The sequence below is a fragment of the Sceloporus undulatus genome, chromosome 5 (assembly GCF_019175285.1).
Source record: "Sceloporus undulatus isolate JIND9_A2432 ecotype Alabama chromosome 5, SceUnd_v1.1, whole genome shotgun sequence".
Lineage (NCBI taxonomy): Eukaryota > Metazoa > Chordata > Lepidosauria > Squamata > Phrynosomatidae > Sceloporus > Sceloporus undulatus.
Genome location: NC_056526.1, coordinates 146,860,458 through 146,885,000, shown reverse-complemented (window position 1 = coordinate 146,885,000; position 24,543 = coordinate 146,860,458). Strand labels below are relative to the sequence as shown.

The window sequence follows — 24,543 nt, the reverse complement described above, 5'->3', positions numbered from 1 at the left end:
AGGTGTTGGTAGTGGTGGCAGCAATAATGTTAATAATAGCGGTAGTCGTAATTTAAAAATAGAGGAAGAGGTTGTGTGTCTCTCTGTCTCTCTTCAAGGTTTGCATATTTCCATATTCTGTGCTAATACAGAATTCAATATTTGGGTAGAATAGAACTTTATGAGTATCCTGCTTAAAGATGTAAATCTCCAGTTTGTTGCCTGCAGAAAGACTTGAAAATGTGTGGCTAATTCCTGGTGAACTTTCAGTAGCAGTGGGTGGCGTTAAGTAGGATTTCCTGGAGTCAAGTCGTGTTCGTATATCAAGAAAAGTATTTATGAGACCACAAGGTTTGTCTTGGAAAAACGGCCTCGTTTCCTCCTTCATATGGTATTAATTTCTAAAAGCTGTGTCTTTGCGTGCGTGCGTGTGCGTACATGTATACAGATTTATTATCTTCTCCTATCTGAGCAATTTTGCCAAGTTACATGTGGTCAGTTTTGCTACCAAATACTAAACAGTCTCCTAAAATGCTTATTAAGTGGCTCTGTCATTGGACTAGTTATTCCTGAAATCGCTTGACGGCTGAGAAAAGGACAGCCTCGCAGTTCCAAAAAATTAAAATGATACTTTTTCTGAAAGAACATTTAAGCATAATTATGCCGTCGAGGTGTCATCCGTTAATAAGCTGTTAGCATTCTGCAAAATGTTGTTTTGCTTTGGGGTTTTTTAGGGTTCTTATGGTCCGCAGGCCCATGCCAGTTTCCTTCATTGTTCTTTAGGAATCCCATCTTCAAAAAAGTGAAGGAGTGAGAGGATCAAGATTTGATATGGGGAAACAGTGGAGGGGTATGAAGAATTCAAGCAGACAATTGGCTGGCCGCCCAGTTTTGCATATGACTGAACCTTACATACTCCTATTTCCAAGGCAAACGTTCCCCCCTCCCAAAAAACCCCCAAAATACCACATAGACATACTCTGTCTAATGCAATTGCCATAATGTCAAGTTTGATGAGCCTCAGGCAAGTAAGAAAGCAAAAACCCTGGAAAAATAAGAGATTAGAAAGTTTCATCTCTTTGTGTGAGAAAACTGTTGAAAGATTATTCAGAGAGTTTCATAGACTGAACAGTCTTTGAGTACTATCTCAAGTAGCAAATTAACACAAATGATGAATTGATACATTTTAAATGTCCTTTTAATTCTCTTGATAGCTATTATGTTAACTATTTCTATTAATGTTGAGCTTTTACCTGCATCTGTTTTGATTTTTTGTTAGCCACTTTGAAGTCTAGGAAAGGTAAGTAAATATTACTACTACTATTACTAATGGACGCTTTGTATTTTTCCTCCCTCTTTACCTACAGTGCATTTTTCACGAGAACCTGGCTGGCTTGAAGGAACCCTAAATGGGAAGAGAGGCCTCATTCCTCAAAATTATGTCCAGTTTCTTTAGTTCTCTGCCTTGAGTGCCTGAAAGGTGTACATGGTATCCATGGATTTCTTTCCCTTCTCTTCTCTTTTCTTTCTTTTTTTGACGCAGTTGCCACTCTTGGCTTCAGATACTTTTAATGATTGAGGAGCTTGACAGTGAATTGAAGAGCTTCATCTGTGTAAGGACTTAACATTTTGCCAAATAGGAATTATACAGTTGTGATTTCCATAATTTTATATTGGAGGAGGAATTGGTTTAATTTTATAAATTAGTATTTTGTTTGTAAAGAGCAATAATTATATATATATGTACATATGTATGTATCTGTGTACGTATGTTTGTAAAATAACCAGATTCTTAAATCGAATGATTGATTTATCAACCACCTATCAGTTAAAGGAAGATTACAAAAAGTGTTCTTTTTGTCCTTCTGTTCTTAACATTTGAGAAGTTTGAAAGAGTTTATTATGCCAAACCCACATGACAAATGCTGAAGACCCAAACTGTTCAGAAAAAGCCCTGTATATTGAGAACTCTTTAACCATTTAATCTGACGCCTGTGTGATGGTTCCAGGGATCATCTCTTGACATCCATAGGAAGAAAGGAGAAAGTCTACCTTTCAATTATCCACAGTATGCAAAAGATTTAATACAAGTAGTACTTTTAAAAAGTAAAGATACATGTCTGATTGAACTTCACAAAATTTCTGCCTTTTGCTGAATGGGAACAGAGCTGAAATGGTCTGTAGTTCCGATCGAGGCACTAAAGTTAGGGTAAAAATTATTGTGCAAGCAGCTGCACTTTGAGGTTGTATGCATATGATTTTGTGCAGCCAGTTGTTCCACAGGCACATGTGCAGCCTTTTCACTTACTTTTTTCTTGGTGGGGAACTTATTGACTCTTCCACAGTAGATGAGCTCGAGGCCATCCTGCATTGCCTCTCTGTAACAGGCCAAGCAGTGGCAGGGTATAACTATACTACCGATATTGATGCTATGCTAAAAGTGTATATAAACTTCTGTCTAATGCACTGTGGTTATTACCTTTACTGTTTATGATAATTTGGCCCAAACTAGATAATATGACTTTGCTTGTATTCTCTTCCAAACATTTCTATTTTTCAGCCAAGAGTCCCATGGCCAAAATGGAGCAGTTTGATGGAGTGGGGCTACTTTTCATTCAGCTGATTTAAAAATCTTTCCAACCCTTTTTTCCACCAACAAGGGATGGGGAGAGATATTGGTATCCTTATTTTCCTATCCCTTTTGGAAAGTAGCTTGTGACTGAGTGGGGATGATTTCTAGGCAGAAACCAAGAGGGAACTGTTTAATCTGCACCTCAACTATTTTAACCATTTATGAAATTTGGAGAGATACACTTGAGTGCATGTCATATCTAGTTTGGACCTGTTATTCACATAACTTTGTGACTGATCCAGGGTTTTGTTATACACTCCTTATTTTCAAACAATCAGAAGGGTGGAAAGAGTATCAAATGCTAGTTTGAAATCACAGCAATACTAGAAAAGCTTAGCACCCAATTTGTATATATTATCTATCTGCTCTGTCAAGTCATTCAAATACGACACTTTTTAAAATGGAATTTCTAAACATTGGATTTTCAGGGGAGGAGGTGGTATTTAACAGAGATAGCAGAACCACGGAAACAGAAGTACTGAAACAGAAAACTAGTTTATGTGCATTACGTGATTTTTTTTGTCCCTCAGTCACTAAGTGCTCAATGACTCTTAACCAAAACTATGAACTCTCTGCTGAGAAGTGTTGAGTCTCAATTGGCAGTGAGTGAAGTCAGCAACGGTTGATCCACATCTGCATAGTGTTCCTTGAGAGCAGAATCTGTAAGCCAGTCCTAAAATCATTCTCATGTTGGAGGCAACTGAGCAGCATTTACATTATATGGGCCCAGTGAAATCAGCTGGGCTGTTTAATTTGATGTCTTCTCAATGGAAAGAAAGGAAAGGGTTTTAAAACAAAACCCATAATTTTTCACTTTATTTATAGTTACACGGCACTATAAAATATTTTAAGCCAACAAAATATTTTTAAAAACTTGTCCTTGTCCATTAATCTCTGCTTATGCTAGTGACTTGGACTGGACAAAGAAATGGTTCAAATGGGTGCTCATGTTCTGGTTGTTGTTGTTGCCATCTGTTTCTTCCTTCCCCATTTCTCTGAAATAATGTACATATAGAACCTGTTTTTGCTCAAACTGCCATGTGTACATCCCTGGATGTATGCATTTCTCCCCGGAACATATGTGATGATGTAGCAAAGGAAGCCAAGAGCAGGCATTTCCTTCAACTCTTGTACAGCAAGATCTATCTCAGGTTATTTGGTGTATAGAATTCCAGCAGTGTTCTCTGAAGGCCATGGCTCTTTAAGGGAGAGTTTCCCCCAAGAGACATTGGATTACAAACTTATTTTCAGCCTGCAGAAGGGTCCCACACTCCTTCCTCCCATGAAACAATGGACAAATGGAGGTCACCAGACAGGCTTGAAGAGTGCAGCTTTCTTCTCAACAGAAGCAGATGATCATTATACCCATCTTGTTCTTGCTGTTAGCTGTATCCTCGAGAGATGAGACTTGAGCTACTACATCAAAGTCCATACCTGGTTCATATAGTCTGTATATTTGCCTCACTTTTTATCTAACGAGTCAGAGAATTTTTGATGAACAAATTTAAGCAAATGTTAGTCTGTTTTAAGATTTGCATTTAATGTTAAATAAAAAGACAGTAAACCTTTTAATGGTACAAGCTCTTTTCTGCTTTTAAAAAAAAGGCAGCTTTGTCTTTCTATCTTTTAAAAAAATGATTGAAAAACATGTTACAGTTAACAATACTTTTAGGTTATTTTCTTTAATGAGAAGGTTTAGCTGACAATCATTGTCTGTTCTTTTGCCCAGAACTATAAGGCCCTCGGAGTGTACACAAATTATTTCCAGATGGTGCAGTTGTGATCCAAAGTAGTGCTATTTCCCTAGTCCAGCTGGAACCCACCCAGGCTGTGGGGCATTAATATAGTTCTTTGTGTCTGAGGCTATAATCTTTGCCAGATAGCTTTAAGGTGATTCTACTTGGGAGATCATCAAGCTGTTTGGAAATGTGACCAAAAACAGCACAGATGCCTGTGGAATAATGTAATGGAAATCAGGTTGTCTCCTTTTCCAACTATTCCACTGGAGGAAAGAGACAGACACACAATATAGATATAAGGCATTAAACTCATCCACCCCAGAAGTAAAATGATGGTGTGGTGGAGAGGTAGAATTGTGCCCACTTGGCCTTCCCAGAACATTCAGTGCAAATGTGAAAAGAGCTACACGGGCCTAGATTCTGCCACAAAAAAACAAAACAAAACAAAAACAAAAAACAAAACAACATGGTCATACATCTTTTTGCATAAAAACACTGAGATAGAGGCAGCAATTGCATGAATAATATGAGGCAAGACTGTGTTGAGGCTCCTACTCTTGCTTTGTCCTCAAATAGCTTTTTTGCCTTCCTCACCAATAGAACTAGGTGCCATTCAGCCAAATGCTAAAAATGCACTAACAACCAGTTCCCTTTTTCTCTTGCTGCTCCCTACACTGCTAGGGCAATGCTAAGACAACATTCCCTTTCTAGCATAATGGTGTTTCTCCAGCATAGAAAGGACATCTGCTGTAGTGATTCCCAGACTGCCATCCTAAGACTTTTCATTGGTGGGGGGGAGAGCTGTTTGGCTTTCAATAGTGAGTCTTTTATGGGGATGTACACAATTACAGAGTGGCTGGAATCCTGTTAGTAGTTAGACCCATTCATTCAGTTGTTTAATGATGATTTAATTGGTTTATGTAGGAGTAGCAACAGAATTCAGACCAGTTTGTGTTGCTGTGTATCCACTGGGATGCTTTGGGCATCTTGCAGTTGCAGTTCTATTACCTTTCCTATCACAATAATGTGAATTTTCCTGATTATAATCAGGATTCCTCTAAACTTGTATGGTGTAGCTTTGACATCACATGGAACAATTCCATGAGGTCTGTTGCCTTTTTCTGGAATCGGTGATGCTCACACCAAAACTCATTTCGTATCAAGGTGAAGAACCTCTTCATCACCATCACCATTATAAAGTCAAGACACATAAGCTTCCTTACATATGATGATGATCAGGTATTGATTGGTCATCATTCTGAAAAAAGACAGTCCTGTCTTTTTTCTTTAGTATTCTGAATACACATTATATTAATTTTTATATTATTATATTAATTTGTTATCTCAAAAGTAGAGAGTTACTGTGTTTGATAGTTGCATATTAATGGTGTCTCCATTCTATTTTTATGGACTTGATTCAGTGACTCCTCAGTGCCTTCACAGTGTTAAAGAATATGAACACTTTTCAAAAGGCAGACCTATAGTAAGTATTCAGCTGTATTTGCATCCTAAAACTTTCCCAACCCCAACCTATCTTGAGATGCATGTCATTTTCCACAAGTAAAGCTTGTCAAAGCAGCTATTTTTGGATTCAATGGCCATCTGGTGCTAAAGTGAAAACGCAGCATTTAACAATGGAATCCTATACATGGTTGTTAAGAAATAAGTGCCACTCAGTTTAGTGGCATTTATGTCCAGGTAAGTTGATACATCATTGCAACCCTGGTGCTAGATATTTGTTACAATGAGGCAGTAAATGTTGGATTTCCTCTTCTACATTTGAGTCAAATGTCTTGTACACAGGAGCTGAATGAAACAATTTTATCATCAAAACACTGCTTACTACAACACAAAAATTCAGAAGTGTAGGGAATATAGCCATTATGTAAAACTCCCATCACATGCCCAATGCATTCCAGTCAAGGGCATCTTTCCAAAGAAACAGATGCAGCCTCAAATCCATACAGCTAATACAGGTATCAAGGAATAGTGAATACCTCTAATCACACCGTTTTAATTTGTGTATATTTGTATCGTTTATAAAAAATACTGTATGTAAAGAAATTAACATAAAGGCCAAACAGTAATTTTCTATTTATTCAAAAAGTTAAACATACAGAAGCAAGCCCCTAATTATTAATGCATCTTTATGCATAGTTGTTGCTGTTTTACACCGTAGGGCTGGCTGCTTTTTATTTTTCATCCAATAATATAGGACCTGTCCTGTACAAATCCCTGGTGAAATGTGCTTTTCACCTCCACAGATTCCTGAAACATTCCTCTGAGAATCCTGGCATTATAACCGTTGCCTATCCATCTACCAGATGAAACTGGATCCACCCTTTCCCTCTCCCTCCCTCAAAAATGTCACATTTTGAATAGACATTTAAAAGTGCATTAAATTCATAAATGTTTTTAAAAGTCAGTGAAAATACCACCCTGTGAATTAGATTTTTGCATTATTGATTATAAAGTATATTTTATTAAGATTTTGATATTGCAAGCTTTTAGTCCTTTTTCAGTTTTGTTCTGTGCAACAAACTGGTTACACACTGCAATGCAATATTAACTCTTGAAATACCCACTGCAGTAAATTAAAACTATTTTACATTTTTAAAACTTATGGATACAATGTTTTTGCTGTATATCTTCATTCAGTCATTGCCACAAAATCGTTACACTCAATCAACACAATTTATCATTTTGACATTTTGACGTTTTATCTTATTTTGCAGGAGACAGATGCCGATTTCATTCTAAAGTACAGTGTACTCCTGGTACTTTTTTCCATTCAAATTTCATGTTAATGATTTCTAAGCAACAATCAATGGTTTCATAAACAGGTGATTAAAGGAAAGGATTTATTATAATCTGCTTACAATTGTTTGCAAAGACAGACATATATTTTGCATAAAGATATAAATTGTTTTTAAAACTAATTTAGTGTTTTACGTATGACATTTCTGTGAATTATGAATTGTACCAAACCAAGATTAAATGCAATAAGGTACAAAAATAAGAGCAATCAGACAACACTGTGAATTGGGACAGACATCTAACAGTGGATATCTTCTTTTAAAAAAAGAATATGGCTTTAATATTTTAATCAGGCAAAGTTACTTAGAGATAGAAAAAAATTGTAACTTTGTTAATAAAAAAAGCAGCCGCATACTGCATTTACCACAAACCTGGACAATTTGAAATTCCAATTTCAGTATTTTTTAAAAGCAAATGAAATAAGAGATCTGTAACCACTTTGTAACTATAAACAACCACTCTGCATGCTGTGTATTTCCCCCCACTTTGGAAGTTCAGCTTTCATATTGCTGTGCAGATCAAAGGAGCTAATGTTTTCATTAGATTTCCAAAACTAAATAATAGGTTGGATCAAAACTAAGTGGAAATCGATGAGACAAAAGAGCCATGACTTAAGTTCCACTGGTTTCAGCGCAGACTGTGTTCAACTCGGTTTGTCAGAATCCCACAGAATGTATGCTGATGTAACTTTATATATTGATTCTTTTTAAATATATCCTTATGCAGACTTTCCATTCTATAAGATCTGTCAGTTTAAAAGACAAGTGGTAATGTTTTTAAATCTAGTTTTGGAGATGGAAACGCACATTCACATTTAAGAAACTTGGATGTTTTGTGATTTTGAAGAACTAAACATAAGATCCAAATAACCTGTTCCATGAGTCTCCACAGTGCACAGAAAACCGCTTTGGAAATGGAATATTCTTCCAAAAGCACTTATGATATGTCATGGGGATCTTGTTTTGGGCTGAGAGAGGGTTGACCTCCACTAGGCACAGCCAAATTTTTGGCATAACTAGTATCTGAATCCCAACTTTGGTTTTCATGATTTATCAATTTTTTAAAGGAATATGCAAACTTTACACCTTTACTCAGCTTTAGACAAACATAACTCTTGACAATGGTTTTCTTTATATCTGTGTTTAATATTTCAATGGTCATAGGGATTTTTTTTATAATGTATGCTCCAATGTTCAAATTATTTATACAATATATAATAATTATGCTATTCCCGGGAAAGCTACCTCCTTATAACCTTATTTTATATGACACCTTTGAAAGAAATCCATATTTCAAGGCTCATGTCAGTATTGTTGATTTCTAAAAGTGTTACACTATTAAAGTTCTTTGGCTAACTAATCAAGAAGGCAGTCCAAAGCATAGTTACATGGACATTATGTTAAAATCAATAGAACAGAGTTTTATACAAATTTGTCTCTCCAGGTTTGTCTTCTCTTCTTTATTATATAGTTGCAAATTTGCTTAGCTGTTTTCCCAAACTTTCACATTGGATCTGCAAAGAGTTCTCATAGCACCTATGACACTAACTGTCCATAAGCTTTTGTAGACTTGGTCTACTTCTTCAGATGCCAAGTCTATGGCAATTTATTTCACATAGTCTCAAAAGTGCTACAAGTTTCCTTTGGATTCTGATATTCCAGACTAACATGGCTATATCTCTGAATTCTTCCACATTCAGATTCATAGTCCACTTATATAGTTCACTCTTTTGGAGCTTACATACATTCCAGATTAAAAAGGGGAGGCACAATATTTTTAGCATTCTCAGTTAACCAAAAGTTAGGTGCACCAAAAGTTGCAGGAAAATCAAGAAGTGCAATCCCATATACTCAGAAGTAGGACCCATCAAGTTCAGTTAGACTTACTCCAAGTACAGTGTATCTGGGATTTTAGCTTATATGTACTGGACCATAGCCTATGAATTAAACAAGTTGACAGACAGAATTTCACTTCATTTTGGGGCTGACACATCTTTCAGGAGACTCTGAGCACAATTCACCAGAAAGTTGTCTGGAGCAAGCTCCATTGAAATAAATGGACAGCTATATGCTTTCACAGCTTTGTTTACTCCAGTGAGATTTCTGCAGGACAACATCTTGGTGGATTATGCGCTTTGTAATTTATCTTGGTAGATGAAATGTGCATAAAGCTACAGACACAGCTAGAGTCATGGACAGAGCTTAGAAAAGTTATCTTTTTTCAAGTTCTGAGGCATAAAACAGAACTCAGTGTGCTAAAATCATAAAAGCAACAGACAAACAGAAAGAAGAATGTACATGGATGGAAATGGACAGAAAAGGAGAAATTCAACTGAAAATGGTTATGGGTGGTTATTTACAACAGACGCTGTCAGGTTGGTAAATTAGATATGATACTAAAAAGGCACAGCTTTCCCTTTCTTAAATACACTGTAAACAGTTCATTATGCATGCAGAACAATTCACTTTACAAAAAATGAAATTACTTTGTGTTTAGACAAAAAGAGTAATTAAATAGTCTCCAGCAAAATAGAATTCTTCCAAAAATACTCTTCCCCAGTCATCCTAGTAACCATTAAAGATTTTTAGGTCTCATTTACAAAAGTTCCTTACACCATTTTTTTCAGGTCCTTCAATTTATACATACAGCAATGTACAGTACAGCAAAAGACTGCAAAAAATTATTGGTAAAGCCAGCACAATATATACTATAAATTGAAATTGAGGCATTTGTTTTAACATCTTATCCTTTCAAGTTAAATAATAAATGAACACTTAACACAGTGTAGATCATCTATGATGGATAAAATGGGACAACAAATGCCTCAGGTGAATATACCAAGATTATTCCACACCAAATGCTCCATTATATTTTACACATCCAGGGATCTGTGTGTGTATGTGTGTATGTATAGTCCAAGAATTAATGCCCCATATTGACTTTGTTTTATGTGCAAACCAATGGTAAGCTTTTAAAAAGTTCATATTAGTCCTTGAACCCTTTGAAAACAAGCAAACAATACCAGAAACTACATGGCATATTTAAAATGTTCATTTCTTAAAATATCAAAATCAAAGAGTTATTTGACTAGATATGGCTTTTCATCCAGAGGAACAGGAACATTTTTCCCTACATGTTGGGGGTTTCTGGGTGATGGTTCTCAAAACATCTTTATGACTTTGTCTCACCAAGTTCAGATAAGATGTCCCTCTGTCCTCCAAACCCTTCCTATGGTTTTTAGACCATTCAAATTGTTGTACAATTTTGTATAGCATATTTTGAACATGGTTCCTTGGGTCCTTCAAGGGTGTGGAATAGCACAGGGAAACTTAAGGCAAAGTTTTTCTTTCTTTCTTCCAATAAGACATTTTCTGTCACTTTCTGTGGAAGTAGAGGGGCTTGGCATTCCCAGATTCCACTTTGGGCAACTGGTCGCTGATGATTTCTACCAACATAGCTGGAAACTCCACTTTCAGAGCTTGTGACTCTCGGAAGGTGTAGAAACAGAATTCCAACAAATCGCTAACAAGCTGAAATGCAACAGAAGAAACAGTCATTATCAAACATTGTAGAAAGCATAGCAACAAACAGAAGAAAAGTATTTCTGTATTCCATTGATAGCTGGGTTTCAGCAGGATTCACTCTAGCTCCCATAAAACAAATATTATATAGGGTTTTACACCCAACTCCTTTCCAGGCAAGCATTCTCTGAGAGGTCAGCCACCGATGGTGGAAAAACGTCAGGAAGAAACTCTTCGACAAACACGCCACCGACCCCAAAAACCCCCCCCCCCCCCCAAAAAAAAAAACTATGGATGCCAGCCAGGAAAGCCTTCAACTCCACAAAACAAATATTGGTTGTGACTAGATAAAGCTAGGCAAAACTTTCAAATTACAGTGGACCGTTCACATTCTAAAGAGCCCTTCTCCCAAACATGGCAAATAACACCATCTGTATCTACTCAGCACTTTTTATAGTTCAAATTAGGAACATTTCAGTGTCCAGTAGGACATTTAGACCAATGAAATTATAATGATTACTCCAGTATTAATATTTCTTAGATGAATCATTCCAATATTACAACCCAAGTCCCCAAAAACAGAGCATGGATGATTTAAGCCAGGAGTGGGGTTTGTGTGGTCCTTCATGGCCCTAGTGGTCTCTTCCAACTCTACGATTCTATGATTCAAATTATATTGAACTACCTGTCCAGTTATCTCTAACTGCTGGTTAGACCTAATGGGAGTCTGTACTCTAGCAGTTTGTGACATTTGCAGTCCACATTATTCCTCACACCTGGTTCAAATTCCAAAGATAATATTTTCTGTATTACTTTGACTTGTATATATTACAATGCGCACATGCAATCCATACATACACATATACAAATATGAACTACTTACTTTTGGCAAAATATTTCCCTGTGCTCATTTTCTTAATGATTCACACCAAAAAAGTAAGCAGATGTTCAAAGAAGTGTGTGTAATCTAAAAGTATACAATTTCACTTAGAAACACAAATGTTATGAATGTACTCCTAATTTGTCGGCACTTTTCCATCAGTTAACTGCCACTGAAGTTGCTGCTGCAACCCAGAGTAAGAGAAAATGTTTGGTCTCCCAATTAATTAAGTGAGAAAAGCATTTAGAAAAGCTTCTCTTCACATTGACATGATGCGCCTCCTTTCCCCAATCCCACTGGGAAATACAACACACAGCAGGGATGCCTGACCACAATGTAGATTTAATACAAAGGCCTCTCATCTTTCTAAAACTAATAAAGATAACCAAAAGTAATTTCACATTAAAACGTAATTTGTCTTCAAAAATCTTTTACACAAAGCACTTTCCTAATAAGACCAATCATAAAACCACAACATCAATAAAGTGGACCAGCAATAATAGTTTCACTGGATGCAGTGAAAACTAGGAAAGCATGGAAGGTTTGGATACAGACTAAGCCATGTACAACTAACTCTAAGAGGATCAGACCTCTGTGACCCTTCCTCCCTATGGTAGCCTCTTTAGCATTTCAAAGAATGCCTAAAATGCAAATAATGTTCTAGACTACAGTATGCAGAACACAGGAGGAGACTCAATATCAGGCAAAGGCATTTTCTATGAATACAGTTTGATGTACCTTTTATGGTGGGGGGATGCTTTGAGGAAAAGAGAAGAAGACTGCCCAGAGCATTCTGCCTAAATCAACCCAGGGCTTTTTGTTAGCCATGTAAATGAACAGAGATGGGACTGATAAGCCTCACATCTTGACTTTTGTGCTTTCCAAAGTATTTTCTTTAAATGATCTGAACTCAATCACTTTTTGTTTAAGTGACTGAAACTGTACATCATTAATATTTCTTATCTGTCAGGAATTAAACATGTACTTATCCAAAACCTTATTCAGGAATACAAGCAAAAAGATTTATTTTAAATTTTAAAAAACCCTGTGTAGTAAGTAACCGCACACTTTCCATAATCCAAAGGAGTGTGAACATGAGAAGACAGGAATAGGCTAGGAATAGGAGTATCATCTGCTACATAGCCACAGTATGGTCTTAGCTGAATGTTTGTGCATTTTTGATATTTCCAAAAATGTTAGTCCTATCTTAAATAGTTTAAGCACATCTTTTTAATGTGGGGGAAAAAAAAACCAAACCTTTCTCGGAAGAAAGCTATTTTAAAAAAAGATCTCCAAAAGTTAGATACAAGCTGGTTAACTATTCACCATGCACCTTTCCAGCAAGGTGAAGCTTAAAAACAGAGGAGAGGACTGTGATACAAAAATTTAACGAGTGTCACACTGTATTGTGAGAAGCTCCTCTCATCAGGTGCACTTTCAGGATGTTGTACCTTTTTATTTCAAAAGCGATCAGTCTTTTTATGTTCGTTCTCCACTGCTACAGGAACAGAATAGGCTTATGAGTAATTGTCTACTTTGCTTGACATTTCTCTGCATGAGAAGCTTGATTCTCAATAGCACCTCCTTTTCCTGAACAAGGGCTTTAGAACACTGATAAGAAAGAGTGCAGAAGCACAAAGCTGAAAAGAAAAAAATGGAGGTTTCTGCAAAGGATGGCCATGAAATTTCAAAAGACTGTTCTCTGATCCATAAGACCCCACCAAACTGTGTTTCCAGTGACCGCTATACAAAGAGCCATGCTGTACAAGTCCAGAGCTGTTTCCACTGCACTTAGTGCTATGGAGATCAGCTCTGCTTTGAATGCATCAATATATTGTTGTAGGTATAAACAAAAGTTAAAGGTTTTCAATATTGTAGAAATAAGTTATTTAATTATTTATTGGATTGATGTTTTACCAAAGAGGGTATTCAAAGCACCCCACAGCGAGAACAAATTATGATTTCCAGTTAAAACCCAATTAGGAAGCACAACTATGAACAAAATTTATAAGTAGCTCTCAGTAAAAAGCACAAGTAAAAATAATTTCACATACTGAAACAATGAAACTAAAACTTAGATAACATGCATCAAAGACAGGATAGCAACCACTCAGTAACTCATTCCCCAGCAACTAATTATCTGTGAAAAGTTTGTCCAAATTAAAAAGTGTTTGCCTTTCAGCAAGGAACATCAGGACCTGGGTGCAACCACACAAAGCCTTTTCCAGGTGTGCATCTTGAGCATGACAGACCCAAGAGAAGGGCCTCCATTCCAGACTCTCTATAGGGGAACACAGTCTACTAATCTGCCCAAAATGCTACACCAGAGAAGAAATTACACTTGAAAGCTCTTCACTTTTATTCAGATGTCAAGTTCATGTATTTGCATACATCGGGTCTTAATTCTAGAACATTCTGGACCTTAGTTACCAAGCCAAGGGTCAAGCAATCTATACAACAGTGCTGGCATTCCATTCCCAGAAGGACAAAAGAACCTCAAAGATGGATCTAGGATCCATCTCTTGCTAGTTCTGGGACACACACCAGCTATATACAGTTGACCCTACATATCTATGGATTCGGTATACACGAATTCAAGGATCCACAGCTTGAAAATATTGAAAAAAATATAAATTCCAAAAAGCAAATCTTGATTTTACCATTTTATATAAGGGACACCATATTATTATGCCACTGTATTTAATGGGACTTGAGCATCCATGGATTTTGGTATCCATAGCAGGTCCAAACCCCAGTAGATACCAAGGGACTACTATACAGTTTTTAAGATGTGCAATAAAATAAAATATAAAAGAAAGTCAGTTTTGGATAGACGATGTATACAAGTCAGTAATCTGCCTAGAGTATCAGCCATCACATACCTATCTGATTTTTGATTGGATAGTTGATGTTGTTCTTTTTCATTGTTGCCTGCTTATTTTAACCAATTCTATTTTATATTACTACCTATTGTTTTATACGTATTTTGTAGGTCGTACGCCATTGGCAGATTTCATTTTTATTGATTTGATCATTTGCATGTACAGTGCTGTGTACATTTACAGCACTATAAAATAAACTATAATAATAATATTAATAATAATATTCTCTGCATTTTACTTGAGTCTCATATGCCATTTCTGGAATAAATATGCACCTCTTGCAAATAGGTTTTAATCTAATCACTGTCTGATACCATTAATAAAACTGCATTGATTATATTGTTGTTTTGTTGCTTTATTAATTGTTTGAATGATTATACAGCACATTATGTTCTGCAGTAAAGACCAAGAGGGTGGAATATAAACTGAATGTAAATAGTCAGCATGGCATAGTTAAACGGCAGTGGCTACCACACAAAACCCAACTGGGATAACAGGTTCCCTTAGCTGGGCAAGTGTAGCTCTCTAGATGTTTTTGAACTACAAATCTCACAATCCCTTATGATTGTGTCCAAGGCCAAAAACATCTGGAGAGCCACAGTTGTCCACCACTGTTTTAAGAAAATGAAGGAATATTTTATTAATGCATGGTAAGCCATAACAGCAAGCAACAAACATGATATCTAATAGCTATAATTGCTATGTTTTTTGAGAATTTTGCATAAAGCATATTCTGTTGACAGATGAGTAAGTTCTGTAAACATGAAACCAGACTCCTTGAACTGCAGCAAGTGATTTGAGAATCATGCCAAATGCATAGTTCCCAATGTTTGAAATCGCAGAATAATCAACAACATCCAGGAAATTAAAAATGCATATCTAGCGGTGGTTATGTAATTCACACTACTGCACGTATTGACAGTGTAAGGTCATGAGTTTGAGGATGGCTTCTCCACTGAGATTTCCTGATTCATGTGGGCTGTTAAACAGAATGTGTGTTATTTTAAACCTTGCTATGGGACAGAGATAAAGGCTAATGCTGACCTTTTAAAAAGCAGAGTGTGCTGTTTGCTGAACAGATTATGAAAATAGGTTTTTAATCTTATCCAATGTCAAACAGATGTGATTTTAAAATTTCAAATCTAAGCAGGTATAAAACATATTTCTGCTCTAAGCTACCTACTAGTAAAATTCACTCTTAAGCCACCAAATGCATGGAGTTCCTTTCTACATTCTAAACAAGTAAGCCAATGCCAGCAGGCCATCGATAGAGAAGTGGGCAATGGAAGGCATAAATAGACTTTAATCCTGCATATAAAAAAGGCCCTTGGTATCTCCTGGGGCTTGGTTCCAGCATCCCCCGTGGATACCCAAAACCATGGATGCTCAAGTCCCATTAATTACAATGGCATAGTAAAACAGTGCCTCTTATTTTAATGGCAAAATCAAGTTTTGCTTTTTGGAATTTATATATTTTTAAAATATTTCCAAGCGTATGCTTGAATCTTTGGATAAAAAAATCTATAAATATGCAGGGCTCACTATACTTTTAAGAGATATGGTTGAGGCCCCTGTCCAAATGCCTCCCTTAGTAGAAGGAAGCTACATAAGCAGTATGGAGAGCTAATTTTACATAGTGGCACCCCAATTCTTAAAAGGTCCTCCCCAAAGTCACAGCATTAGGACCAATGTGGAAAGAATGCACACTAGAGCACTGACTAGTAAAGTGTTTACAGAGATTTCCATGGATTGGGATCATCTGGTCACAGTCATTCATTACTTCTTTGCAAATTTCAGCCTTGGGCATGGCTCAGAGTGTGCAGCAAATACAAAATGCAGTACTTAGGCTTTTCTATTGTATGAGCATAAACCCTGGGCGGTGTAGTTCAGCCAACTAGGAAATTTAAGGTGTGATTCTTTAATTTTTATGGTCCTAACAAGCTCAGGACCTCTGTGTTCAGTGGGAGAGGCCCTGCTTACCACCCGCAGTTCTCTATTCTACCTATATGGAAATATGGCCTGAGCAAGATCAGGCAGGCCCCCAATGGAGGGGTTGTGGGCTGCCAATGGTTGCTCTACAGATTTTTCAATCCCTTAACTAGCCAGTTATCTCTAGTAATTTAGTGGGTTTAATGAAATGCTATTTTATCATTGTTTTTATTATTTTAACTGTTTTTTGTTTTGTTTTCAAAACTGGTATTAAAAGATAGTTTGCAATTTTTAAAACATGAAAAAATAGTATAGAAATATTTTAAATAAGTAATTCAATAATGATGGAGTCATGGCTGGTCCTCCAACATGGTTTAGCCGTTTGAGCATTGGACTATGACTCTAGAGACCAGAGTTCAAATCTCTGCTGGGCCATAAAAACCTACTGGATGACCTTGGGCAAGTCACAATTTGTCAGCCTCAGAGAATGGCAATTGCAAACCCCTGCTGAAGAAACTTGCCAAGAAAACCCTGTGATAGGGTTGCCATAAGTCAGAAATGACTTGAAGGAAACAACACAACACACAAAGGACTTGAAATCTGAGCTTCTCCTCATTGCAGTGAGAAAGTGCTCTGTTCTCATAGTTTCCACCCAAATTTCTTATGCTTCTCTAGGTTGAAGTGTTTACAGATACAGTATGAAGACCATTTATTTCCATTTTATATGGGGAAAAATTGTAACTCTTCCTAATACTGTACAGGTTAAAACGGGATTTTCAAAAGTTTTCTGTATGTCACTTAAATCATAAAACACAAAGATTCACCCCAAAAAGAATTGTACTTTTGTAGCTATTAGCAGCTGTAGAGAAATGGTAGAGAAAATACTGTACTATGAAATCCTTCCATGATGGTTTTCAACCATGTAATGTTTAATTAATAATTCTCTTTATTTCCATTTATACCAATTAAAACAATTATTGCGCAAAGACTAACTACAACATTTTGACTTCCTATTATTATTATTATTATTATTATTATTATTATTATTATTATTATTTCCTGTTCTTTTCCCAGAACTGGGACTCAGAGCGACTTCATAATATTAAAAGAATGTTACAATACAACAATTAAACCAAAGCAGAGCTTGAAAAAGTCACTTTGGACTACAAGTGCCAAAATTACTCTGTCTATATGGCTTATGGCTGGGAGATTTTGGGAGTTGTAGTCTAAGCAAATAGCCCCCTTCACCCAAATTGTTTCTCAAGCTCTGAGCCAAAGTACTTAGATATAGAATTATTTAAGAACCAACCCCCCCCAAATCTGCTCTGCCAGGGGGGGAAAAACTATTTCGTACAGGTTACGTGCCAGTTGCTGCCCCAGCACAGCACTGTGTTATAATGCTGCTAATCTGCTGGCACTGCAGTGAGGTACTGTACTAGTAGTGCAAATGTGGAGAATTGAGATATTAGCCCCACTGAGTTTATGGGCCCTAAATCAGCTTTAATCTGGCTACATCAGTACTGTGACCTCTGCATGTCTGAATTCAAGCTGCTCAGTAATTGCTTTGTTTTGTTTTCAGTGCTGAGGGGATCTGTAAATAAATTTGCTGATGTTTTCAGATTCTAATTTGCTTACCTTTATCTTTTAGGGAATATTTTCCTCATCTTGGCACTTTTCTTCATTCACATATGTTCACCATGTGGTAGAAAATTAGCTAAAACCACCCAGTAATATAAAACAATTCTCTTAAATTATCATTCTTAGTAATATGCTTTTTTGTTCAAAATATTTTATTCCACTTTTCCACAATTCAGTCTCTAAGATGACTTGTTACTTATCGACTTTTAGGCTGTTCTAGACAACAAAAACCTCCCCATTTCAGGGAACTGTTGGTACTCTGTAACTTTATGCTCTGGGAGAGAAGTACTGCTGAAGCATTTGGATAAGAAAGATGGTAGAATCCTCCCTGAGGTCTCTTTCTCTTTCCAAAATCAGAATTAATTCAAAATAATGGCTGGAATCCCATATGCCCTTTCACGCAATGTAAATTTGCATGCACTTAACTAAGTAGCAAGACACAAAGCAATCCAGTTACTCAATGCAAAAATGCACAACCAAAGTGCATGCAGGGCCCAATTTACACCAGAACCCTCTCATCTTGTCTCATTGCACATCAGTCCCTTTGCCAGCTCTCCTACATATTTACAAAGAAGCAGCCCTCTGCACGTTCACAATTATATTTTCCACAGAATGCAAGTACATTTATGAGCATGCAACACCCCAACAGGATTACAGCCAATAATTTCAATTTTGGAATTAACCCCCTTCCTGCCACATTAGGTTTCCACATGCCCAAAGATTCTGAAGTGAAGCTACTTTCAAACCAACAATCTTTCATATTCATTTTAAACTGGTGGATACCTATAGTATTTCCCTTCCAGACTTCTTAATATGCTCTCATTTGAGCCCATGTGAGTGGGTAGCATATGGAAAGCTGTCTGTAGGTGTGTACACCAATGTATTCCAGGCAGCACAACATCCACAAGGATGTATGGAAAGGGATCTTGCAGCACCTTTGAGACTAACTGAAAGAAAGAAGTAGGTAGTGTGAGATTTTGTAGACTTCAGCCTGCTTCATCAGAGGCATGTAGACTAAAGTCTAGAGAAGTTTATGCTGTCAACATCTTTCATTTAGTTAGTCTCAACGGTGCTACAAGATCCCTTGGCATACTAATTTTCCAGACTAACAAGGCTATGTCTTTGAATTCATCCACAAGGATGGATAGACATATATATAATGAACACATTATATGTAGCTGCTCATTAAAATTAGTCTAGTTGTATATGAAAAGTCAAATTAATGCTAACTCTTACGATGCATCCCACTACTTTACTGACATGTGTCAAAATAATACATCCACCAAGTTTCAGGCAGCCTGCTAGGCAGTCCGGCTATTTGAACTGTTTTAACTGCTAATGACTCAAATTCACTGACTTCAGTACAACTCTACTAGCTTTAATATAAGGATTTTAACTAATCTGGGATTGCCATAAATTGACAGGCAACATGAAGGCACATACATGCACATGGTGTGCAGATCAAGCTGGTGTTAAGCAGGAAAACAGCTATTCCCCTCCCCCTTGAAAGCCAAAGTTAGTCTCTGAAAAATGAGTTGTTACTGCAGTACTAATAATACTCTGACTCCTACCGAGATTTTTCAGCGTTTTAATTAACAGCACATTACTTGACAAATAATTCCATATGCATGTTCTGTAAACAGACCTCAGGCTTTCATACAGATTTGACCTGAAATGCACCATACTGTACTCTGTCTTCACAAATAAGTCAGTCAAGTACAAAGAGACACATTTATATGCAGCCCCTGACACACTGAGGCCAAAGAGTCTCTGCACAGCATGTATGCCAAACACAGACTTCTTTGCTTCCACATAAGAATACAGCACAGGTGTTTACTTGCTTTTGCTATACAATTTAACTGCTTTTAAAGGGTTTATTTCTTGTGCTATACAATTTAACACCTTTTAAGGGGATGCTTAACAGGAGGCCATCCTCTTGAAACTACTGGCTTCACAAATATAAGTTATGGAGAAACTAAAATCCCTCAGGATAAGAAATTAAGAAGTGTGTCAATAGTAATAATGCATTTAAACTGGGGAACTTGAAAATACTCATATGACTGTTTCATTGCAATTTGTCACATCTTTGAAAGACTGATATATTACTCACAAACCATACTTTGAAACAGCCCCACAAATTTCAGTACCACTATTCAGAAATAAGAAGTACTCAGAACAACAATTTGCAGGGCTGCAACCACATCATAAGCTGATGGGTTTTTGTTTTGTTTTTTACATTGGAATATTTTTAAAGTTTGTAATCACTACATTTCAATTGAATTCTTTTTTCCCCTTTGATTACTTTTCATTAAATTTTTAGCACAAATGATCTAACTTACAAAGTAATATACAATCAAACAAAGAAACAAAGAATAAAAAGAAAAGAAAAAAAGTAACACAACCAATGTACAGTAGGGTTGTGAACACCCAATCCTGAGGATAATTTTTAAATACAGAAAAAATATTATTCCAACATTACAGATCCATCTAAAATTACCCATATATATTTAAGGACAGGTTGACCTCATGTGTAAGTCAAGGGAAGGTATGGGGGTGAAAATTATAGCTTTTGATATGACCTATGAATAAGTTGAGGGTAAAACTTAGGAGCATGTAACAAAGGATATGAAAGATGAAGGAAAGGAAAATGATCCAAAGCACACCACTATTTTCCCACCCAGACATTCAAAAAGGCCAGAAGTGGCACTGCAACAGAGAGAGTAGAAATGGTCAGTGCTTCTTTTAGGTTCTCCTGGGATGGACTAAGATCTTCCCTTTTGCTACACTACTCAGAGAAGGGGATGGTTCCTATTTTGATAAAGGTTAAGGTACAGAACTTACAATGATCTGTGGATAAGTCAACCCATGCTGACTTTTTGACTAAAATTTCTAGACTTATACATGAGTATATACAGTACTGCGAGACAGTGTGACACAGTGGTTTGAGTGTTGGACTATGACTCTGGAGACTGGATTTGATTCCCAGCTCAGCCATGAAACCCACTGGATGACCTTGGACAAATCACAAAGGGAAGGCAATGGCAAACCTCCTCTGAACAAATCATGCCAAGAAAACCCCATGATAGGTTTGCCTTACGGTCACCAAAGTCAGAAACAACTCGAAGGCAAATAACAGCTACAATAACATATACAGTACTAATAACAGCAGCACAGATGATTATATTGTTAGGTCTCTTAATGCTCAAAAAATCCATAAGTGGTTTCCAGTCTTTCAGAAAGTCTTCAATTGGCTTTTTTTTTTTGTTTTGTTTTGCCGGCATGATAATTTTATTATTTTTATTGAATTGTTTTTAATGTATTTTATATGGTTCTGTTTATTTGTACTGTTATTTACTGTTGTTCACCGCCCTGATTTTCAGAAGGGCGGTATATAAATAAAATTATTATTATTATTATTATTATCTTTTAGCCATGTTAATTTGGCCATTTTGGCTAACTCCATAACCTTAAGAAGCCACTCTTCCATTGTTGGTGCTTCAGTCTGTTGCCAAGTTTGGCAAGCCACATTCTTGCAGCTGTTGTCATATATTGCAGATGTTATCCATATTTACTTTGTTGTTGTGGTGGTGTGTCTTAAAGACACTTCTGATTTATGACAAGCTTAAGGAGAACCTATCATGGGGCTTTTTGGGGCAGAGTGTGTGTAACTTGCCCAAGGTCACTCAACGGGTTTCCATGGCCAAGCAGGGATCCAAACTCTGGTCTCCAGAGTGGTAAGTCCAACATCAAAACCACTATGCCATGCTGGCTCTCATATTTATTTATTTCATATCGACTATTCAGTTGACTATTCATAATGTCCAACTGATACCTGCCTGGTAACATTACAAAATTCATCCCTTTAGAATTTTTTTTGATCAACACATAAATCTTAGACCAGTAAAATTTCACCTTCTTAAAAATACACCACATATGAAAAAGGACACCTTCCCCACTTATCCTGACATCCTCAAAACTGATGTGGAGCATGCTGAGCCATTTTCAACAGCTTATTTGGTGTTAGATACCATCTAAACATCAGTTTATACAGGATTTCTTTTAATCCACAACATAAATTTTGTTTCTATCTTCTTATCAATTTCTTGACCAGAGCTTATAAGACCAACCAAACCTCCGAAGACTGTTTTAAGTCTGTCAGCTCTTCTGGAACAGCTCTTAACCTAATATGTGTTTCCTTTTATTTAAACTCCATCATCATAATTCTATCCTGTATTTTTTTCAAATCCTGCTGTAAAATGCCCATTCCCTTTCAATTATCAGAGATATCCTGTTCATATTTGTGAATAATCATTATGAGATTCTGAACTGATGTGATCTCTTTGAACTATTTTTCAGCAAGCTCTTTCAAATTATTTACTTGTCCTGTAATCTCTAATCTTAAAGACTCCAGTTTCTTCTCTAAATTTCCACCACTTTGTTATACGTTCACTGAAATCTAAAATATAGTTAGACATCTTGATTATTAAGGCTTGAATTTTAATGAAAACAAGATCAATTTCATCTAGACAAGTTCTGGATAGTTTTCTCATGGCCATGTTTATGATGTCATGTAAATCATTGTCTGCTTAAATTCTGGCAGAAGAGACGATATTTATTTCCTCTTTTCTGAAATATGGCTTCCATATAGACTGATATGGAGACACTGGTTCTATTTCTTATTTCCAACTGAAATTGCCCCTTATAATGGGGCCTTGGTATCTGCGGAAGTTTGGTTCAAGGATCTGCCATGTCATAAATCTCCAGCCTAGCAGGGGTGGCAGTTTATCTATTCCTGTTCAACAAGGTCCTTTTATAATACTGTAAATCTTTGTTTGGAGAAGCTTTTGCCTAGCCAACCTTAATGAATAATTGTGATTCTTCATAGTTTCCAGGGCACTCTTCTCTAGCAGTTACCTCTCCAGCCCATTCCTGAGCTGGGGGGTTATCTGGGAGACTGCATTTCTGCCCTTGTGGAATCTTTTCGTATCTTTATAAAGATAATAATAAATGCTGCAAAGCTAGGAGTAGCATGCAAATTGTGCTACTAATAGTTGGCCATCTTGGCCAGAGCCCATTTCAATGGAATTCTAATCCATAATTTAAATTGATTTGCTTTAAATTAATTCACAGTAACTCACAAGGATAGCACATAGCTCATTAACTCCCCCCCCCCCCTGAAAAATGACTGCTTTAAACTATTAGATGACTCAAAGGCAACTTCCAGAATTCTTGGCTAGAATTCCAGTTTAGGAATTGATCTGTTAGGAGAATAATTTCTTACTCAGCCTACCCCCTAATAATTTCTATTTTCCTTTAAAAATAATAGGGAACTGTTTAAATGGTTCCTACTTAAAGAAGTAACCTTTCTCTATTTATGTGCCTTCGAGTTGCCTGTCAACTTATGGCGTCTCCATAAATTTAATAGGATTTTCTGAGGAAAGGAATATTCAGAGGTGGTTTTGTCAGTTCCTTGCTCTGACATATAGCTTATAGCGCCTGGTAGTTGTTGGTGGTCTCCCATCCAAGTACTAAGCAGAGCTGACCCTGCTTAGTTTCCAAGATCAGACAGTATCTGCTGCCTTTAACCTCTACTTTCTAATTTCCTCCCCATTTAAATACATGGAGGCAGTGGTAGTGATGGAAAGAAATGTCATTTCATCTCCCTCACTAAACACAGGAAAAGAAGGAGAAAGATTTTAGCAGTCACATTTAAGCTCTTCTCAGTCATTACTCACCCCACTTTCTTCAACACTAGAGCAGGGAAGACTCCAGCCCCACCTCTCTCCATCAATCCTCATATGGAAAGGGGAGAGTTGTCAGTTTGCATGGAGGCTTTTAGAAAAAAAACCTTGGGATATCAGGAAACTATCTTAAACGGAAATTCTTCTTATGAACAAGAACATCTCCAGATGTGTTTCTTTCTACTGAAGAAAAGCAATTATAGAGGGAGGGAGGGAGGGAGGGAGGGGTAGATGTTTCCATGATTCCATACTGAAGAAAGTGTGGTGAGTAACAACTGATCAGGGCTAGAAAGCTCTGCTATTAATGTGCCAATTTTGTATAATGTGAGTATTAATTTCCCATTTGCAATACAGTAGTACCACATTTTAATACCAGTTAGTTTCAGTCAGAGAATTTCTTGATTTGATTGCTGTATATAATACTGGTAGTATATTCTACAATGTTAAGGTTATTACTCACATCATGAATGGAGTCCAGGAGCTTTGTCAGTTGGTAAAACCGCTGCCAACTTTGCCCAGAACTGTTTGGATGTTTTGTGACCATCTTCCTCAGTTCTTTAATATAATTTGCCCTCATTTCTTCAAATGCAGCTTGGCTCTTGAGACCATCCTTGGGAACTATTATAAGAGAATACAAATATATACATATATATGACTCTGTTATGTCTATCCTTAAAAGAAAATATATATTTAAAAGGAATTTTTATTACAAGATTAGAAAGAATTTATTTCAGATTATGTAAATTTTACTGTTGCTTTAACCCTTTAAGTTTTCACAAAAGTTT

The 24,543-nt window shown here is 36.6% G+C and overlaps 2 protein-coding genes across 7 annotated transcripts in view; one reads left to right on the top strand and one right to left on the bottom strand.

Annotated features, from left to right (window-relative positions):
- Positions 1 to 4,173, top strand: part of ARHGAP10 (Rho GTPase activating protein 10) — a 125,699-nt gene extending 121,526 nt beyond the window's left edge. For both annotated transcript variants that reach the window (XM_042470138.1, XM_042470139.1), the window contains one exon: positions 1,347 to 4,173. In XM_042470138.1, the coding sequence (XP_042326072.1) occupies positions 1,347 to 1,435 (89 nt within the window). In that variant the 3' untranslated portion in view covers positions 1,436 to 4,173. The remainder of the gene's footprint in view (positions 1 to 1,346) is intronic.
- A 2,639-nt stretch (positions 4,174 to 6,812) lies between these two features.
- NR3C2 (nuclear receptor subfamily 3 group C member 2) overlaps positions 6,813 to 24,543 on the bottom strand; it is a 192,896-nt gene continuing 175,165 nt past the window's right edge. For all 5 annotated transcript variants that reach the window (XM_042466730.1, XM_042466732.1, XM_042466728.1 and 2 more), the window contains 2 exons: positions 24,219 to 24,376; positions 6,813 to 10,697 (listed from right to left, as the gene is read on the bottom strand). In XM_042466730.1, the coding sequence (XP_042322664.1) occupies positions 10,542 to 10,697; positions 24,219 to 24,376 (314 nt within the window). In that variant the 3' untranslated portion in view covers positions 6,813 to 10,541. The remainder of the gene's footprint in view (positions 10,698 to 24,218; positions 24,377 to 24,543) is intronic.